At 33.6% G+C, this 20461-nt stretch overlaps 1 protein-coding gene across 1 annotated transcript in view; it reads right to left on the reverse strand.

Moving 5' to 3' along the window:
- Window positions 1-649: 649 nt before the first annotated feature.
- Window positions 650-20461, reverse strand: part of LOC143235644 (uncharacterized) — a 29604-nt gene continuing 9792 nt past the window's right edge. The window contains exons 3-7 of the mRNA XM_076473871.1: window positions 8546-8911; window positions 7056-7367; window positions 3108-3128; window positions 1368-1480; window positions 650-816 (exon numbers count right to left, since the gene is read on the reverse strand). Coding sequence (XP_076329986.1) covers window positions 1413-1480; window positions 3108-3128; window positions 7056-7367; window positions 8546-8911 — 767 coding nt within the window. The 3' untranslated portion in view covers window positions 650-816; window positions 1368-1412. The remainder of the gene's footprint in view (window positions 817-1367; window positions 1481-3107; window positions 3129-7055; window positions 7368-8545; window positions 8912-20461) is intronic.

The raw sequence follows: 20461 nt of genomic DNA on the forward strand, positions 1-20461 counted from the left end.
ACAGTCTCGTTCGTTTTTGAATAAAAAGGATATTTTTTGGGATAGTATCTGATTCACTTCCATGTATAAGTAAGTCTGGATTTTCCAGGATGCTCGGCATGGCAAGAAGATTAGGGAGCTCTACTCGTAATCTGAGGGTCGCGGGTTCGAATCCCTCTCACACCAAACATGATCTGTCTTCTAACCGTAGGGGTGTTCTAACGTGAGGGTCAATCCCACTATTCGTTGGTAAAAGAGTAGCCCAAGAGTTGGCGGAGGGGGGTGATAACTAACTGCCACTCCTCTAGTCTTACACTGTTAAATAAGGGATGACTAGGGCAGGTAGCTCCCATGTGGCTGGTGCAAAGTAAAAAAAGAAAGGAACAGTTTTCCATCATATAAAAATGTGCTTATTATACATGCAGTTCTCTGTATATTTTAACATTGAAATATCTAATTTGTTTTAAAGTCATTTATGGAAAAATAAATGTGATTATTAATGCAATGTAAATTTAACTTAGTCTAAATGTTTTCTTTACTAAATTTCATACCCACTTTTTATTATACACATTTAAATAATACACATACGTCTAGAACAAGGCAAGCCTTTAAACAGATGTACAAGTTTTATTCGGACCTCGCTTTTCTCAAAAAAACTAACGCAGATATATCACAGGTCAAAATTATTTATTTATTTGATAACCGACTCTATAAGCACTTATTAACGAATGATCAAAACAATTGGTAACAGTAAAGAAAACAAAATTCTTTATCCATATTAGTTGACATGCTTTTCATCTACAAATTATCTTCAACGATGTCTCGTTTCACAAAAACCTGGAAAGGAAAATTGGTACAAATAACTTCTTAATGGTAACATAAAAAGGTGGCCTGAATTTAAAAGTTTTTTTTTCGGTTTTCAAACAGTTTGGTGGTTACTATGGTTTTAGAAGGTCATATTTGTCATCTAATTTCAATCCCTGATACATAAATGATTAACTTTCTGACAAAATTAAATTATATTTTAATGACATTGAGTTTTCATGGAAAAGTTTTTTGAATGTTAAAGATAAGTTTTATTTGTACATTTTAATCATACATAAAGACGTAATTTGTAAATAGTTTACTTCTTGCTCTCGAAGTAGATATCTAGTTTAAAAAAAGAAATGTATTATATCACAAATTCCTTGTCCATTTAAGTTATCGAGAAAAAACTTACAATTAAAAGTAAACCTAATACAAAGATTTCTGATAATATACTATCTCGAATCGTTCCAAGAAGTGCTAGAGCTGTTAAAGGCTCATATTTTATAGATTTTAGGCTTCAGTTGTATCCGAGATTAAAATTAATTATTGATAAAGAATAGACACTTGTATAAATATGATACCTTACGCATCCTTTGAATAAAGTTTTTCTGATGAAATGTGATATGTTAGGACGTCAAGGTAAGCGCAGCAAAAAAGAGAAGAAAACACCTCAAAGAGAAATTCCTTGATGTACCTGAAAATGGCAACACATCAAATTTGAAATTAAAACTTCGATGAAGAAACAAAAAAGTTATATTAGTAAACTATTATATAACATAAAAATATTTGCTTTAAGTCTATGATATTTATTGAAATACCACAACAATGAAACAGGATATCAGGCATTGTTGTTGTTGTTTTCTACAAAGAAAGAAAAACATAGAGATTTGAAATTCGGATCTTCGTTCAAAGTTCTGGAGTAGGGTGTTGTTTAGCGGTAACGTATCCCAGCAGTGAAACTGAACGTTCACGGTTCCCAATTTCTTGCTACAGAAACGTGGTCCGTACTTTGGGGCCGTGAGTGTGTAATAAAGATGTTTAAATCCCTCCGTTATATCAGACTAGAATAGCTCTCGAGTGCTCCTTTACTCATTAAAAACTGATTATTTTTATAATTGAATGGGCGAAAGAGAGGAAAAGGGCGTTAATGTGTTTTACATGAATCTCTTAGAACATAAGTATTTTATATTTTTCCCTTTTCTTTTATAAATTTGAAAAGTTTTTGGTCAAATATTATACACTAATGTAATTCATGCTAGTCTTTGTGTTTGATATTATTATTATTATTTTACTTTCTTTAAATGCTCAAATACAGATAGAATCCCCACTAAACACATTGCAGAATTCGTGGTGACGAGAAACCCATTTGAAGTTAAAATGTGTCTCAGGACAGCTGGGATGGGTATTAACACTTTTACAAATAAAGCAGCGAATAACGTTTTGACCTCCTTAGGTCATCTTCAGTTTAACAAAGAATTATGAATTTTATTTTTCATTTTGTAACATTTAAACTCTCTGAAGATGAATTTGGAAGGTTGAAACGTTGTTCTCGCCCTTATTAGTAAAAGTGTTAATACCCCTACCAGCCGTCCGGAAATACATTTCAGAATGGGTTTTAACATAACACATTTGATAAGATCGAACCTAAACTCATACTTACTTGTATTTACTTAAACTTTACGGTGGGAGCATGTATAAAAAATGTTTATTTTCCTAATTCCCTGTGATATATATTGACGTGTTGAGTGTAATTTAACAAAAAACTCTAAACCTATTTATATGACTGCTCTATTTGTTCGAGTACTTGGTAGCTATGACAGTGGTTGAACACGCAGTGGGGGCGTTATCATTGTGACAGTCAGTACCGATGTTGTGTTAAAAGTAGCATGTTATTATTAAATGTTGTTCCCCCTTCCTATCATTATTTCTAACCTGACCATCTAGCCCACAAAAATAACAACAACAGTCTCCATTAAAGGAATAGTAACTAAAACTGATTCATGATTGTAAATACTGACTAATGTATCAAACAAGAGCCACAGGATCGTTTGTCTTTAAAGAAAACGGTTGTACCATACACTGCATAATTTTCACACGTTGGAAAGCTTCTCTAAATTCTGGAATATTCGTGAACATCTGCAACAAAATCGTGGTGTATAAAAGATCTAAATGTCCGATCTTCGATGACATAACGTTATTTTTTATTTAATTGTACATTCCAAACTTTAAGGTTAAACGATCCACGGAAAAATGACAAAGAAATAGAGATTTGTTCATGACACACACACACAAAGTAATTTTAAAATGATTTATGTTCTCACCTCTGTTCACATCAGAAAGGCCTAAAGATAAAAACACGGGTTAGTCACTTTGTCAGAAAATTTTTTTTATAAGGTACAAATGATGCTTGATTTTATTGTAACATTCTAATTAAAAAGTTAGATTGAATAAAATAACGATCTTTGAAGTTAAAAGCGTTAACAGACATAAGATAATTAAATATTTCTGTAACTTAAATGAAATATATCATACGGTATTTTATACGTAATGATATATCAATAAGATTTACTATGCATCATAATTTTCATAATAAATTTTGTAATGCTTGCATCTAACAAAACAAGGAAAAAAGATTCACTAATTAAATTCAGGTTTGTTACAGTTTGAAATAAACATTTTTATAAGAAGCACATAAGCCTATCATGATGATTATTAATTTCGTGTTAAAACTATGATTTACCTTGGAACCTCAAAAGCACAGCATAAACGAGCATTTATTCTGATTACAACATATTATAAAACACATACAATGTGTTACTCACCAAAATGTCAAAGATAAACTTTTTAAAAGTTCTTTGATATAAAATTACCAACGGACATTTTAAGCAGTGATAGCTGAGTTGGATTCTGATGGTTTTGTAAAGGAAAAACTTGACAAAAGAAATATTCTTGGTTTCTAATGAGTATTATTACCTTTGCAACAAGTCTAGAAATAAGATTTCGACTACTTTCGTTTGTTTGTTTGTTTATTTTTGAACTTCGTGCAAAGCTACACGAGGGCTATCTGCGCTAGCTGTCCCTAATTTAGCAGTATAAGACTAGAGGAAAGGCAGCTAGTCATCACCAACCACCGCCAATTCTTGGACTACTCTTTTACCATCAAATAGTGGGATTGACCGTCACATTATGACGCCCCCACGGCTGAAGGGACAAGCATGTTTGGAGCGACGAAGATCGATTCCGTGACCCTCAGATTACGATTCGAACGCTTTAACAGCCTGACCATGCCGAGCCCGTCTACATTCATTTACTTTCTTCAAGGAATAGTGAAGTAGCTTTATAGAAGAGAACAAATGTCAATGTAAGAGATAAGTTCACATGTAAATTTAAACTTGTTACGTGATGTGGTCAGGTTTTGTTATAATAAGAAGTTGTGATAAAAACGATGAGTATATCTATATTTGTTTGATTATTGTTTAGCACAAAGTTACATTATGTTCTATTTTCACTACGGGTAGCAAAAACAGGTTTTTAGGTCTGTGTTCTCAGACGGTGTGTGTGTATGGGGGTTATTTTCAGCAGTATTTATAGCATTCGGTGGTCCCTCGCTGGTATAGCGGTTAGTCTACGGATTTACAACGCTAAAATCAGGGGTTCGATTTCCCTCGGTGGACACAACAGATAGCTTGATGTGGCTCTGTTTATTTGAACTCTTAGGTTTGATTTTACTTTAGGAGAATAATCGTTATATCATGATGACTCCATTGTTAAAATTTTCTTCATTTTAAAACGAAATGAAGATGCTGGCACAACCCGAGCACAACGATTTGTAGTGTATAAAGTTGGATATTTTATATTTTTACAACACTAGCTATGCAACATAAATTCCGGCCCTGCATGGCCAAGTGGTTAAGGCACTTGACTCTTAACCCGAGGATTGCACGTTCGAAGCCCCGTCACACCAAACGTGCTTGCCTTTTCTGCCATGGAGGAGTTATAATTTGACAGCCTATTCCACTATTCAAGTAGCCTAAGAGTTGGCAGTGGGCGATGATGATTAGTTGCCTTTCCTCTAGTCCTACACTGCTAAATTATGGACGGCTAGCGCAGATAACCCTCTTGTAGCTTTGCGCAAAATTAAAAAAACAAAGAAACATAAATTCTATAAAATAACACAGAACTTGTAATTATATATAAAAGTGCAACTTTTAGTGCACATCCAGAATTACGACATATTAAATTTTAGGGAATTATGCAATCATTTTCCAAATCTTTCAATATATAACTCATGCTATTTAACATGAAAAAGGATGGTTTGAGAGTATCTTTTTTACAGTACTGATGTATTGGTTGTTTGCGAAGAAAATTACATTACATTATCTGCTTTCTATTCACCGCTGGGAATCGAACCACAAAGTGAAGCGGTGTATGTCCGTAAATTTACTGCTGTCCCACCGGGAAACATAACCCATTTGAAACTTTGGCCTGCAAGATGGTTTAATTGAAAAATAAACGAGGTTACAAGAATGTACGGTTTATAAAAAACATTTATAAGATAAGAAATATGTGTGTGATATATATATGTATATAAATTTTGAAACATAGAAAATAGGAAAACAGAAATTCACAATGAATCGATCTTCAGTTCAACATTTTTTACATTTATCGCGCATTTTATTCATCGAAGACAACAATATGAGATTAAATCGGTAAGAAGTCGATTAATTTAAATTAACAGGGTTTGTACAATTTTTTCCTAGGTTCGTCGCATTGGAATAACGATCCATAACTGTAATCTCACAGTCGGGTTGAGTCCAAATGAATATTCTCTCACTGTCGGTTTTCCTGAAAAATTTAATTTTATGTTATGTCGTAAAGGGTGTCTATTTCGTCAGCACATCTTGAAAGCTGAATGTTCGGTCAACTGCAGTTGAAAGAGGTAAGGTCATTACGGAGATATCATGCGAGAAATTTAACTTTTCTGTTGCAAAGTATAGTGGTGAAGTTAACACTCATATGTAACACTGTAAAGAACTTGAATGTATATGAAGGGATATGTAGACTTAAAGCACTTTAACACGCTGTTATTATGTTTCTGTAGTGTTGTGTCATACAAAACATTCAGACAAAAACGTAATGGTTGAACATTGGTTGAGATTTTATTTTAAAATTAATAGCTAAGCTCCGCAAACTTAGCCACTTTTATGAAACAACAAAATAAACCCTAATAGAATGATAATAAAGGAAATATAGTTGCCGAGAGAAATTGACTGTAATGGTATAGCTTTTTTCATTTTCAGTTTTCCTTACAGGTAAGATAAAAATAATTATATTGATCAACTTTCGAACACACGACTTAAATCCCAAAACATTCGACTCGTATTTCTTTCCCCGTAGAATGTTTTAACTATCTCTTCGTATTTTTAAATTTTGTCACGATATAGTTGAATGTTCGTGTTGTTATTATACACACACAGAAGTTGGTGACAAGTTTGTTTACTTCGATTTTCGAGTAATCAATATCTTTAATTTGAGTTAGTTTTTTAAGTATTTTTTTAGTGTTGTGGTTGCTATTATGTTTTCGTATTTTGACAATTTGTATATGCTTGATCTGCTGGGCGTTAGATACCGTTAAACACAAAGTTTTGTAACGAAGCTGAATAATGTGTAGTGTAACCAGACATTACCATATATGTTATTCAGTGTCAGGCGTGTCTCGCATGCCTCGGTTGTAATGTGTTCTGTACTACGCATAAAAAGAAAATATCTTACAGTTTCATAAACTGAGTAAAGGACAAATTTTAGTTGTAAAATTTAAGAAATAATAAAATTAAAAAGTATTTAAAATGTTTAGAAATTGCAATCACCATTTAGGAGAAGTATATGAAAAAAAAATATTTTTACTACAATAAATCTGTTGCATTGAATATAGGAAATTTTAGATTTTAAATAAACGACAGTATTTCTCATTTACCATGCAGTTTCACTAAATATAATGTGAAAACACTATATTGGAAACTGTCTTGAAAGCGAAGAGCTGTATTAGATTACATGTACTATGTTTTGAATCTGTATTCTGTTTAATTATACAAAAATGTTAAAAACTTTAACTTTTTTTGCTTTTTTGTATCAATTCTATCACATATTTTTAATTTTGGTTTGTATATATACATATATATATAAATACACACATTTATGTATAAACAATGTAATCAACTTAGAAAATACATTAATTGGAGAAATATAAAGGAAAGAAGAAAGACAAGTACCTGCGTAAAAGGAAATTTCTTTCGTTATTTTGTAATTTGTTCCTGGAATGTAGACTTTGCACTCCAGAATAAGAACATTCGCTTTGGCTAAATCTCTTTCACTAAATCTCCTTGCAAGTAATATGGAATAGCTTCCATTTGTAAGGTTTACTTGCTTCTTAGTTCCCTGTAACACCGTGTGCTTCTGAATATCTGGTAGAACAACACTAAGAGATATCTCTGGGCGAGGATATAAACCAGTTGCTTCGCAAAATATGTCTGTTTCCGATGTTGCTACTTTGCTGTGAGATACGGAAAAATTCTTTGCTGGAGCTAGGTAAGAAGAAATAAACGACAATGTTTTACTGAATCCGAGATAAATTAAAAACAAGTAATTTCCAGCCAGAAGTTTATTATATCATTAAATAGATTTTAAAGGAATACAATTTGTTTACTGTTTGCTGGGCATGAAGTTATTGATACGCTATCTGTGGTTGTGCCAATGGTGTGTAAGGAAACCCAATTTTTAGTGTTATAAGCTTTCAAATTTACTACTAAGTGATTGAGGTAGGTCGATAAAAAATACATAATTCTGATTAATGAAATTAATACTAATAAAATTTCCGGTAATAATAATACAACTAGGAATAGTTTACTATAAAAAATTCAAGTTACTAACGACTTATAACACTTAAATTCTGCACTAACCATATGATGTTGAACTGGAAAGAATCGAGCCAGCAACTGTAATAATCACATTGTATGCTACCTCGTGTGTTTCATATATCGCAGTTGTCGTATTAAAACATAAAAATGTTGTTAGCTTTAAAACCATTTTTAAAATACTATTAATTTCGCGAGCTTATACTGCTTCATGCTGGTTCTATTATGAGTTTTAACATAAAAAAGTTACTTTTTCCAAGGATGTACAGTTATCATAATTTTACGTATTTAAATTCACAAATATAATATTTTTTTGCATATATTGAAAATATCGTTACAGTGCAGTATTATTGTATAGGTTCTTAAGATATCTGAATGTTCGTACTTCTTTAAACGGTAAACATATAAAGACACATTGCGTATAGATTACTTTCAATAAGAAACCATAATTTTGTTTCCCATCAACTGTAAATAACACCTAAAAGTGTCTTTCCAGATTTTAAAGTAATAAAATAAATATAACTAGCGTAATTTTAATCACGACATGCCATTACTGGCAAGTAGCTATGAACAATGTATTGAAGCATATAAATGCCAAGAAATTAATCACAAATTGGAAACCAGAAACATTATCAGGTTATTTTGATTGTTAAACAAGGTAACTTATAAACCTCACAAGAATGTGTAACTTCAGGACTATGTGCGTGTGTGTCACAATATCTGTTTCTTTCACCTTAGCAGATGATGATAAAAGTTATACTAATGTTGGATTAATTACTATATTTATTCTTGCCATTTAAAAAAAAAAAAAATCAGCCTTAGTGATAGTGCATATTACTAATGCTTACCATAAACCAGCATCTCTTTATGACGTAAGTCTTGACTAGCGAGTGACGTAACCACACATGTATATTTCCCACTTATTTCTAAAGTTGGTTTGAGAATATAAAGAGCACGGTACCGAGAGTAACGATCACTTGGATCAACTGAAAAATTGAAGTTGAGTCTACCTAACAAAATTCCTGACACATGTCGTTTCTCCAATCCAGGAATCCATTGGTAAACTGGCTCTAATTGGTCTTTGAAGAACCATTTTACGACAAGACGGACATCACTGACAGTGTAACTATACTCACAGTCAAGAATCACGTGATCCGTCCCATTCCGAACCCAACGTGGTACTGAGAGGCGTTTTATTTTTACAGGAAACGTAACTGAAACAAAAAGGAAACCATTCTTAAATTTTATATGTAATGCATAGAAATGAAAAAAAACAACAACAATAAATCATGGATTATTTTGATATTGTTGCTTACATCCGCTAGAGAAATGTAGTGATTTAAATAGTGTTTGCCATTTCTTTTTTGTGTGTACTTGATATATCTTGTGCGTAATTGTTGTTGAAACGTTTCGACAAATTTGGGGGACCTGAAGCTTGGATTGATCAACCCAAGTTTACTGAAATAATGTATTCATTAAGTTAGTAAATAACAAAATAATTTAGTTTTAGGCACACATGATATATTTGCATCGAGGCAAGTGAACAACAAACGTGCTCGGAAAATCTTCCATCGAGAAGGTTACTTTTCTAAAGAGGCAACAACTGAAAAGTAACAATACTGTTCTTTTATTGTGTGAACCATTATATGTAATGTAGCATTGTTTTCGGGTTATTGTTTGTATTTTATATGTCAGAATAATGCAAAAGTCAGTTGTCTTCCATGCCACTACAGCTGTTTGAAATGTTAAGTGTTCAGAACACGACATGACGTCACAACAAGATAATTCTAGCCCCTTGTTCAAGATTAGTGACATCGCAACACATTATTGTAATAAACTAATTTGTGACAATTAATGAAACACAACTATAGCGTCGATGAATCATACTAAGAGTAGAACTTAAAACATCATGATGATGCTCGACTTTTGTTTCATCATGTATTTAAAACAAGATTTTAAGACCGCTTATTTTATATGTTTGAAAAAGCAAATCATGGAGAAGACGTTTTGAAGATATCTGTATAAATATAGATATTCATTTTATCAGGTTTTATTGTCATTAGTTTAAGAGCTAAGAAATGTTTCTTTTATACAACTATGAAAATAATAAGTTAAACATTAATATGGTTTTTATTAATTAGTGTATTATAATATTCTGTACAATATGTATGTAGTAGCTTTTGTTGTTTACACGCATTATTAAGTAACGCACCACACGAGCTTGTGCGTATTTTATGAATATCAATTAATTTCCACATCTGCATTTTCTTTGGATAATTGAATTAATAATTCTAACGTCTTAAATTTCCTGTCTTCCTTTTTAACTGGGTATATCTTTGGTTATAAGTTTTTACCGTTAAATATCTGTTATAATCAACAGGCTCAGAATAACTATGTGAGCAAGAACTAAATAATTCATTGAATTTATCGTTTTAGCTCTCGTGCTTTTCTCTTTTTTAATCCTGTAGGTAGCGCTTTAAAATGTTTGGAATAGCAGGGTTTTTTTACTCTGTCATATAGTTGTACTTAAAATGGTATTTCATCACACTAGAAATTTTAATAAAACTAAGGATCTGAGCTGTTTAGAAAGATATGGTTTGGTGAACGTATCCAGGTTTGTACAGTGTTTTGGCAACAGTTATTTTCTTCTATCTCCAAGATTGATCCATACAACTTCAAACACAGGCAAGCATGAATTTGTATAGTTATATATATACATGTGTATATCGGCCGCGATTATAGCGACTCGTAGAATGGTTCTGTGTTGATTTTTTTCAAGTACAAATGTTTACCGCGTGGCTTCGTCATCTCTTGACCGATCAGAGATCTAATTACAGTTTTAGACTCAGAAAGTCAAAATTTTCTGATTGATGTATTTGATCACGTTCTCATAGATTACTTTAAGCCTGTGTAATATAATTTCAGTTTAAAAATAGGCATTTAGATAGCCTGATGAGTAATAAAATCGAATGGGATATACACACTCGCCCCATGCTTGGTATTGCTGGGGTATAAAAATATAGCTAATAAAATAAAAAATAAATATCTAATAGATAGATTTACTTTAATCCTGTCTAAAGGAATTGAGTGCCGCAGCTATTGAGAATTACTGCCTCTTTTTTGATAGCATTGAATTTGTATGACATTTTAAAACGTCTAAAATATATCGCTGGATATTTCAATATAATAACGTTATATTTTAAGCATCAAACTAAATTACAACCACACGAGGTTAAACGATGGTAATATAATAACGTTATATTTCAAACAACAAACTAAATTACAACCATACAAGGTTAAACTATGGTAATATAATAACGTTATATTTCAAGCAACAAACTAAATTACAACCACACAAGGTTAAACGATAGTGTAATATCACAGAACAGATATAAAATCCAATTAATATTAATGTTATAACAATAGTTCAGTTGCTTGAAATTAAATACTCAACCAAACATAAAACACTACCGTACTGAAACAGTTCTGTTACACATAGCACACGAAGTTCAAAAATAAATATAACCCGTTGAAGATACATTTTGTCAAGTAATATCACATATCATGAGTGCATCCAGTAGTTCATGATGAATGCCATATACATCACCAAACTATGCGTTTGATCATGTGTGCAGAACTACTTTTCAAAATTTGTGTAAAATAATGTAAATACATACTAAGTTCATCACACCGTAGGTACTTTTTTGCATAATTATACACACCTCTTTTTTTAAACAAATTTGTCCATGACAATGTTTCACAGTAGCCGTTGAAAATTAATTATTCAATGTCATAGCAAAGAAATTACTTATTAATTGCTCCCATGTTACATATTAAATCTATTACACATTGCTAACTAATTATTATTTAATGTAATTCACAAAATTTCAAATAACTAAACGTATATCAGATAGTAAATAAAATGTATGTCCCATAACATTTGTTCACTAGAAAGCACCAAAAGAGAGCGGTTACTAATGTTTTTAACATTAGTAACCAACCTAAAATACATACGAAACAATTAATCACCCTCAAAGTATAGTTCTTTTTCCTAAGATAATATTTCTATTTGATTTTATTGTCGAAGTTTGGTCATTTTACAAAATTATACCATTATGGCCCTGCATGCCCAGGTGGTAAGGGCGTTTGACTCTCATTCTGAGAGTGATGGGATCGAATCTCCGTCACACCAAACGTGATCGTCCTTTCAGCCGTAGGGATTTACAATGTGAGGATCAATCCCACTATTCGATGGTAAAAGAGTAGAGCAAGATTTGGCGGTGGATAGCGATGCCTAGCTGCCTTCCCTCTAATCTTATACTGCTAAATTAGAGGCGGATGGCGCAGATAGCTCTTGTGTAGCTTTGCGCGAAATTCAAAATATACTAACAAACACCATCATTAGATAAAAGTGGTTAACCTTCACCTTTAAACAACAATTGTCAAACTTTAATAAATTTGATTTTTTGGATCACTCATATTTTGTATCAATTGTGATTAAAATAAGATTTTCATGTTTCACACACAAACATAGAGAGAAGTTTAATCAATACCATTGCCGTCGAATGTGATTAAGTGTGTGCATGTTTTCTTATAGCAAAGTAACGTTGGGCTATCTGTTGTGTCCACCAAGGGGAATCGAACCCCTAATGTTAGCGTTATAAATTCGTAGACTTACCACTGTACCAGCGTTGGACATGTAAGTATAATTGACTAATAGTTTAATAGTGGTTAAACGTACCAATTAGCACCTTTACAGTGCAAAATATATCGTTAACCAATCAATGCATTCTTATCACAATACGAATAACACAAACTATTGGTTTTATTAAGCATAAAGTTACACGTAGGAGGCCCGGCAAGGCCAGGTGAGTTAAGGCGTTCGACTCGTAATTCGAGGGTCGCGGGTTCGAATCCCGGTCACACCAGATATGCTCGCCCTTTCAGCTGTGGGGGCGTTATAATGTTACGGTCAATCCCACTATTCGTTGGTAAAAGAGTAGTCCAAGAGTTGGTGGTGGGTGGTGATAACTAGCTGCTTTCCCTCTAGTCTTACACTACTAAATTAGGGACGGCTAGCGCAGATAGCCCTCGAGTAGCTTTGCGCGAAATTCAATAAACAAACAAATACACGTAGGATAACTCTGCCCATCACGTATTTTAGTGTTATAAGTCCGCAGAGATATAGCTGTTCTATTTGGGCACTTAGTAACAGAGAACCCATGCTTCTAGTCAATCCGTAAATATTATCAACTAATTTAATTTTATAGTTATAATGTATAAACAAAGGTGTTTGTTTCTCGTGCAGTAGATGTATTGTTTCAGATCGCGTATCAAAAATTAACAAATGAACGTATCTGCGTTATATAGTAAGATTAAGAGTCTAAGAAAGAATTCAATACTCTTATGATAAACAAAGAGTTAACGGAAACTTCACGTAACAAACACAGTGTCATCAAATCTTTGTGTTTGTTTTAGTTTGTAAACCAAAAACAAAATTTCGACAGTCGTAACAACAATAAATGCTTTCTAATTTTGTATGTATGATCACATTTTACTTGTGCTTTGATTGGTAGACTGGGAAGACACGAAAGTTGTAGAAATTATATTGCTATTCATCACATTGTTACCACACGTTCATTCATTCTAATAAGTAGGATTTCGTAGTGAAGGAATCCAAACACAGTAGTTGATTGCCTGGCTGCTCATCAGATACAGGAGAGACAATAATAAAGACGTAACTGTATTTGTATGTATATATACAGTAATACATCAATCCATCTATTCAGTCAGCCAGCCATTCATCACTCTGTACATCTATTGTCACCTTTAAATATGTGAAATGGAGATGGATACACAATAACTGACATTTTTTTATGTATTTTTTCTTAATCTAACTACAAATCGTTTATTAATTCATCTGTGCAACCTTGAATATATTCAGATAGCTAATCATTTGTATTTGAGAAAGAAGGACTCAACATGGAGCCCGAAACAAGGCAATAATACATCTTCCCCCAAAACACAAAAAAAAACCTGGAGATATCGATCTCCCTGATCACAGCTATTTTCAAAGGATAAGTTTTATTCTATTATGTATATTAAACGGGTGCGAACTTTGGCTGCTAAAAGACACGACTGGTTCTTTTTGCAAATACAAGTTTATACCAAAGATATAGTAGCATACAGCTTCGAGACTAATATTTAATAAGTTTTTATGTGAAAGCTAACATTCTAATTAAACATATTCTAATAAAAAAAACAATCAGCTATTTAGAACAACTTGTTAGTGCTCATTAAATAAGTATTTACATAATTTAGAATAAATGTGATGCTGTGGTGTATTATACATTCTAATTAAACATATTCTAATAAAAAAACAATCAGCTATTTAGAACAACTTGTTAGTGCTCATTGAATAAGTATTTACATAATTTAGAATAAATGTGATACTGTGGTATATATTTTGGAAGTTTGTTTTAGATTATTTGCTCAAAACTGGAAAAAAGCAGTCATCTTATAGTTGTTTTTTTCTTAAGTTGATAGGCTAGAAGGGTCACAACATTTAACTGTACAAATCGAAAACTCGAATTCCATTTGTCTAACCATAAAAGTGGTATTTAACAGTCATTTCTACTACACATAACAAGACGAGAGACACGAACATTTGGATTTAAAGTCCTCACACGATAATCCTTAGGTCATACTTGGCCCATATTTTGGAAGATTAATGTTTGAATTAGAAATAGGTTAGTAAGCACTATAATTTCATTCATACTGATATATTTGAGGCAGTACAAACTTACAATGATTAAACTGAGTTGAATCATCAATTGTGTTCTCAGACTGTTGCGTAAAATCTCAATTCATCAAGTGTATAAGAATAAAACCAGAATAGGCTTAACTTCGAACTTAGTGTCTGGCTCTCTGTTATTAGTTAATAAATGACGCTAAGCAAAATTTTCAAACACTAACCCAAGAGTTATTTCCAATTAAGACAGATGAGCAATATTTACACATGAAAAATAAGCACGAACAGTTTACTGTTACTTAAATCTAGCGACCGATTCGTTTTTTTGCAAGGACTTGAATTTTATTTGGAAAGTTTTTAAATGTTTTTAAGGATAGTAACTTCACAATTAGCCGTTTTTGTTTTTCCTGCGTGAAAAGGCGCGACATGGCCAGTTGGTTAGGACGCTAGACTCGTAATCTGAGGGTCACGGGTTCGAATTCCCGTCACACTAAACATGCTCGCTCTTTTAGCCGTGGGGGCATTATAATATGACGGTGAATCCCACTATTCGTTGGTAAAAGAGTAGCACAAGAGCTGGCGGTGGGTGGTGATGACTAGTTGCCTTCCCTCCAGTCTTACACTGCTAAATTAGGAACGGCTAGCGCAGATAACTCTCATGTAGCTTTGCGCGAAATTAATAAACAAACAAACAAACCTGCGTGAAAAATTGTCTTTGCTACCTTTATTTCCACCGTGAATGAGTTATACTGTGAAAACTTATAACTAAATTGTAGTTATTTTTACAGCACGGTCTTAGCAAACCGTAACTTTACACAAGTTAAACAATACGGCTAATCTGTAACTGTTACGTAAAATAAATTTTCGTTTGCTACAATTACATTAGGTTGAGTAAGTTACCATAACAGAAATATACATCCATTGGTTAAAATATAAGAAACCCTACTCCCAGAATAGACCAGTCCTCGCTTCATGTTAATATAGAACAGGGTTCTCATTAATGATCGTGGTAAATTACATGAGCTTCAGTTGTCGCAGTAATGGGAAGGTTTGTTTTTTGTGTTGATTTTCATGCAAAAATACTCGAAGGCCATCTGTGCTAGTCGTCTTTAATTTTTAAGTGATAGATTAGAGGGAAGGCAACTAGTCAACGCCGGCCACTTTTAACTCTTTGGCTATTCTTTACTAACGAACAATGAGATTGATCTTCACGTTTTAATGTTCCCACGACTGAAAGAGCGAACATGTTTCGTTATGGGATTAGAGCTCGAGACGCTCAGATTGCGTCACAAGACCATGCCAAGGCATGTAAAGAGGCCTCCCAGTGGTACAGCGGTAGGTCTGTCGACGTACAACGGTAGAAACCAGGTTTTGATACCTGTGGTGAGTAGAGCACAAATAACTCCTGGTGTAGCTTTGTTCTTGACTTCAAAAAAACATACAAGCCGTATAAAGGGAAGAACGGAAGGCATAAAATGTGAACGAAGTTTTATTTTGGGGGATCGATTGATGGGTACCTCAATTCCGAGATAAAAAAATATTTTAATAAGAGAAGTTGTGGTCAGAATAAGGATATCATGTAGGAATAGGAACAAAGTTCTGAGGACTGTTCGAGCTAAGAGATATTTAATAGTATATGAAATGCAGAATAACTTTAATAAGAGGCCAGGAACATTCATTTTCACTAGATTAATGAGTAAAGAACTACAGGAAGCTAAACTTTATGAGTGTTAGCCCTTATGTAAGCCACCACTTTTACCAATAATCGAAAGAAACGTCTCCTGTGGTTCCAAGATAATTTGGATTGGATCATTGACCAATAGTATGATTTGTTTCGAATTTCGCGTAAAAGCTATAAAGGGCTAACATCGCTAGCCGTCCCTAATTTAGCAGTGAAAGACTAGAGGTAAGGCAGCTAGTCATCATCACCCATATCAGACTCTTGGACTACTCTTTTACCAACAAATAGTGAGCTTGACTGTCACATTATAATGTCCCCATGGCTAAAAGGGCCATCATGTTTGGTGACACGAAGATTCGAATCCGCGACCCTAAGATTGCGAGTCGAGCGCCAATACCACCTGGTCGTGCCGGACTGTTGCTCTCCCCAAAATGTAGAATATGGACAAATTAATCAAACGTCATATTATTGTGCTATGGTAGTAGAGTTAGAGCGTGTGACAGCTCAATGAAATCATGAACCCATCATACAAAGCTTTCGCTGTGTATGGTCCTGGAGGCAGTATGACGCTTTGAAGCCTATTTACATACTTATGCTAAAAGTTCTGGTTTCTCTGAATGACACAAATTTTCTCGTGAATACGTTTGGCCATTCAAACTGACGAGGTACACCCATCAGTGCTCTATTCCTACCCAACCTGAAATGATTACTTCCAGGAGGATAATGCAATAAGTCATGGAGTTAAAACCATTTAATTGGATCAATGACAGAAACTTCCAACATTTATTCTGTCTTACATAATAATGTGATCTCTATCCCGTCAAGAATATATGAAATGTTTAAAACCAAATTATCGCGAAACATAGCCTATCATCATCAACGTCATTTAGATTGGAGATTATATTGATTAAGGAATGGTCAAAAGTTCGAGATGGATACTTGCAAGAAAGTAATGAAGTCAGAACCATATCGTATCTAAGCTGTAATCAAGCATATGGTAGTCCATCTCGTTATTAGGTTAGGGTTTCTTATAAGTGTAAGTGCAGGTTGTTAAAGTATGCTTTTCAGCTGGATTATACAAAAATGGAAGCTATTTTGTTTTAAGCGTGTTTAATTTCTGAAAAACTTTTTCATAACTGATTTTAATTTTAGAAACGTGCAAAATAAAGGTTTTTTTTTAGAGTTCATTAATTGTTTTCATAAACGTTTTCAAAAGATATCCTCTATTTTTCTCCTAATAACCCCAAATTAATATGCAATAAACGGTCATATTCTTAAAATAAGCTTTTAAAATAATCATCTCTTAAATAAAACATTCATTTGTTTCACTTTTATATGTCAAAAATGTTCTAAAGTATTATAAATAGAATTAAGTGTTATTATTATTTTCATGTTGTGCAGACAAAAAAGAACGTTTCGAATTTCTTCTCTTTAAAATTACCTTCATTACTATAAAATGTTTTCGCATGACACAATTCAAGGCATACCTTATTATATGGTAGGAAAATAGGCCTTTTTATACTAGAGCATAGGATGTTATATTTCAAACATCGTTATAGGAATTGAAAACAATAATGTACACATTACACAACATATACCTATGAAAGCCCTTAAATTTTTTATACTATTGTTCTTAAAATTAAAATGCAGAGACGAGTGTTTTCAAAATAGTTTTTAAATGTAGGGCTATAAGTACCCCAAGAGAATAATTTTACTACAAAAGTACCTGAGAAAACTGAGTCTAAAAATAAGATAAATTTTACACTTATCAGCTTATTGAAACATTTCACGAGCGTTATTTTAGATAACTATATAAAGGCAAATAACATTATTATGTTAATTTGCGGCCCGGCATGGCCAGGTGGTTAAGGTACTCGACACGTAATCTGAGGGTCGTGGGTTCAAATCCCCGTCGCACCAAACATACTGGCCCTTTCAGGCGTGGGGACGTTATAATGTTACGATCAATCCCATTATTCGTTTGTAAAAGAGTAGTCTAAGAGTTAGCGGTGGGTGGTGATGACGAGCTGCCTTCCCTCAATCTTACACTGTTAAATTAGGGACGACTAGCGCAGATAACCTTCTATGTTAATTTGTCTTTACTTGTTTCGTGCCTTTTCAAACATTTTATTTAAAAAGAATGTTATTTAACGTTATTTCCTCGACATAAGAAACTAAGTTTGTAGTTAAAACTGGTGTCTTAAACTATCACATAAAATATTTAAGACAATGCAAGATGCCACAAGTTCGTTAGTGTATTCAATATAATGTCAATTTATAAATATTGGAGATCAAAATAATATTGGTAGCAATCAAAATCTAGATTCGTTACGAATAAAGATGCTTCAAGTTTTTCTGTCGTGATGGATTTGCAATTGAAGTAAAGATGTTTGTTTTTTGGAATTTCGCACAAAGCTAATCAAGGGCTATCTGTGCTAGCCGTCCCTAATTTAGCAGTGTAAGACTAGAGGGAAGGCAGCTAGTCATCACCACCCACCGCCAACTCTTGGGCTCCTCTTTTACTAACGAATAGTGGGATTGACCGTGGCATTATACACCCCCACGGCTGGGAGGGCGAGCATGTTTAGCGCGACGCGGACGCGCGACCCTCGGATTACGAGTCGCACGCCTTACGCGCTTGGCCATGCCGGGCCTTGAAGTAAAGAGTAGAATGTTATGTTTCTTTTATAATGATATTACCAGCTCGGGTAACTTAATCGTCATGAATTATCAAACTGTGAACAGACACATATCATTATCTTTATACCGAGCTCTTATTTTTCACAAATCTCTACATTATGTATTTTAAATTAGGTTGTTTTAAGCTGCTGGTTTCAAAAAGTTGAAGTTTCCTAATTTAAAATTTCAAGTACTTTTAGGGAATTAATGTCCCCCGCTAGTATAGCGTTAAGTCTACGGATTTACAACGATAAAATGAAGTGTTCGATTCCCCTGGGTGGGCTGAGCAGATAGCCTGATGTGGCTTTACTATACAAAAACACCTACACCGGTTGGTTAATATTCTTTGACTACTACTTTCTGGTTATTCTATAATAATATTTCGTATTCATTTTATTTCTTCGTCTAGAAAAACAGGTATAATTATTTGAAATAGCAATGAAGTAAAATGTTATAGTGCTATAACTAACGTGACTCAGCCTAGGACAAGGATTACATTAAAATTAAAGCATTATCCAAAATGCTAATAAAACATATCAGTGTTTCTCAGTCTGATTTGTCAGACTGCCCCCCTCGCCCAAGGATTGGTCTTTGCAGCCCTCATAGTCATAAAATTCTTCACAAGTTTCGATGTGTGGGTGAGCCAGATCTTGCTGAAAAATGCCAGATCCATCTGGATATCTCTTTTTAAATTCTGGAACGACTCTTCTCTACAAAACTTCGATGTACTGTGGTCCTCGCATCATACCTTTTCCGATATGTAAGCCTCCGACGCCATAGTAGCTGGAAAAGTCCCAAAACATCTCCTTCAAGGGATGTTTTACGAACTGATTGATGTGAGATTCTCAAAGTTTCTCACCTGGAGGTCTGCGAACATGCAGACTTCTTTGGCCCTGTACGAAGAAATGAGTCTCATCACTGAATAACACCTTCCTCCATTGTTTTTCGTCCAGTTCTTGTATTTCAGACCCCATTGATACCGTTTTTTATTCATTGAGTTGGTAAGAAGTTGTTTTATGACTGATCTGCTTGCACTTCTAACGCAATTTCGAATGACGTCATATATCCCAAAAATAGATCGACCGTACTGCAAAACACAGCTAATGACGCCGTCTGTGTTAAAAAATGACTATTAAAGGAAATCAGCGGGTCCAGCGAGTCTACACCGGCCGCCATGCTAAAAATATTGTAAAATGACCATTTGTTTCAATTAATTTGCACAAGAGTGTATATATTATACGTGTGTGTATTATAAATTTCTCGGAGTTACGTGTTTTATTTTTAATTAATTTACGGGCAGTTGTTACTGACCCGAAATATTACTTAAAAAGACACAATTATGAGTCATCAGCAATGCTAGTCAAGTTAAGGCCGCTTGAAAAGCCTGTAACAAAAACTAACTAAATTAATAAAAAATAGAAATTAATTTGTTTATTGTTTTTCTTACAGCTACATAAATAGGCTATCTTCGTACGTCATTGTTAGTAGCAAAATATCTAATTTTTATCGTTATAAACGTCAAACTTACTGATCAGCCATTGATGTGGAGTAGGATAGAGAAAGCACAAAAAGATGATTACACACACACACACACACACAGGGGTCGCGGGTTTGAATCCCGGTCGCACCAAACATGTTCGACCTGTTAGCCGT

This window comes from Tachypleus tridentatus, chromosome 12, assembly GCF_004210375.1.
Source record: "Tachypleus tridentatus isolate NWPU-2018 chromosome 12, ASM421037v1, whole genome shotgun sequence".
Lineage (NCBI taxonomy): Eukaryota > Metazoa > Arthropoda > Merostomata > Xiphosura > Limulidae > Tachypleus > Tachypleus tridentatus.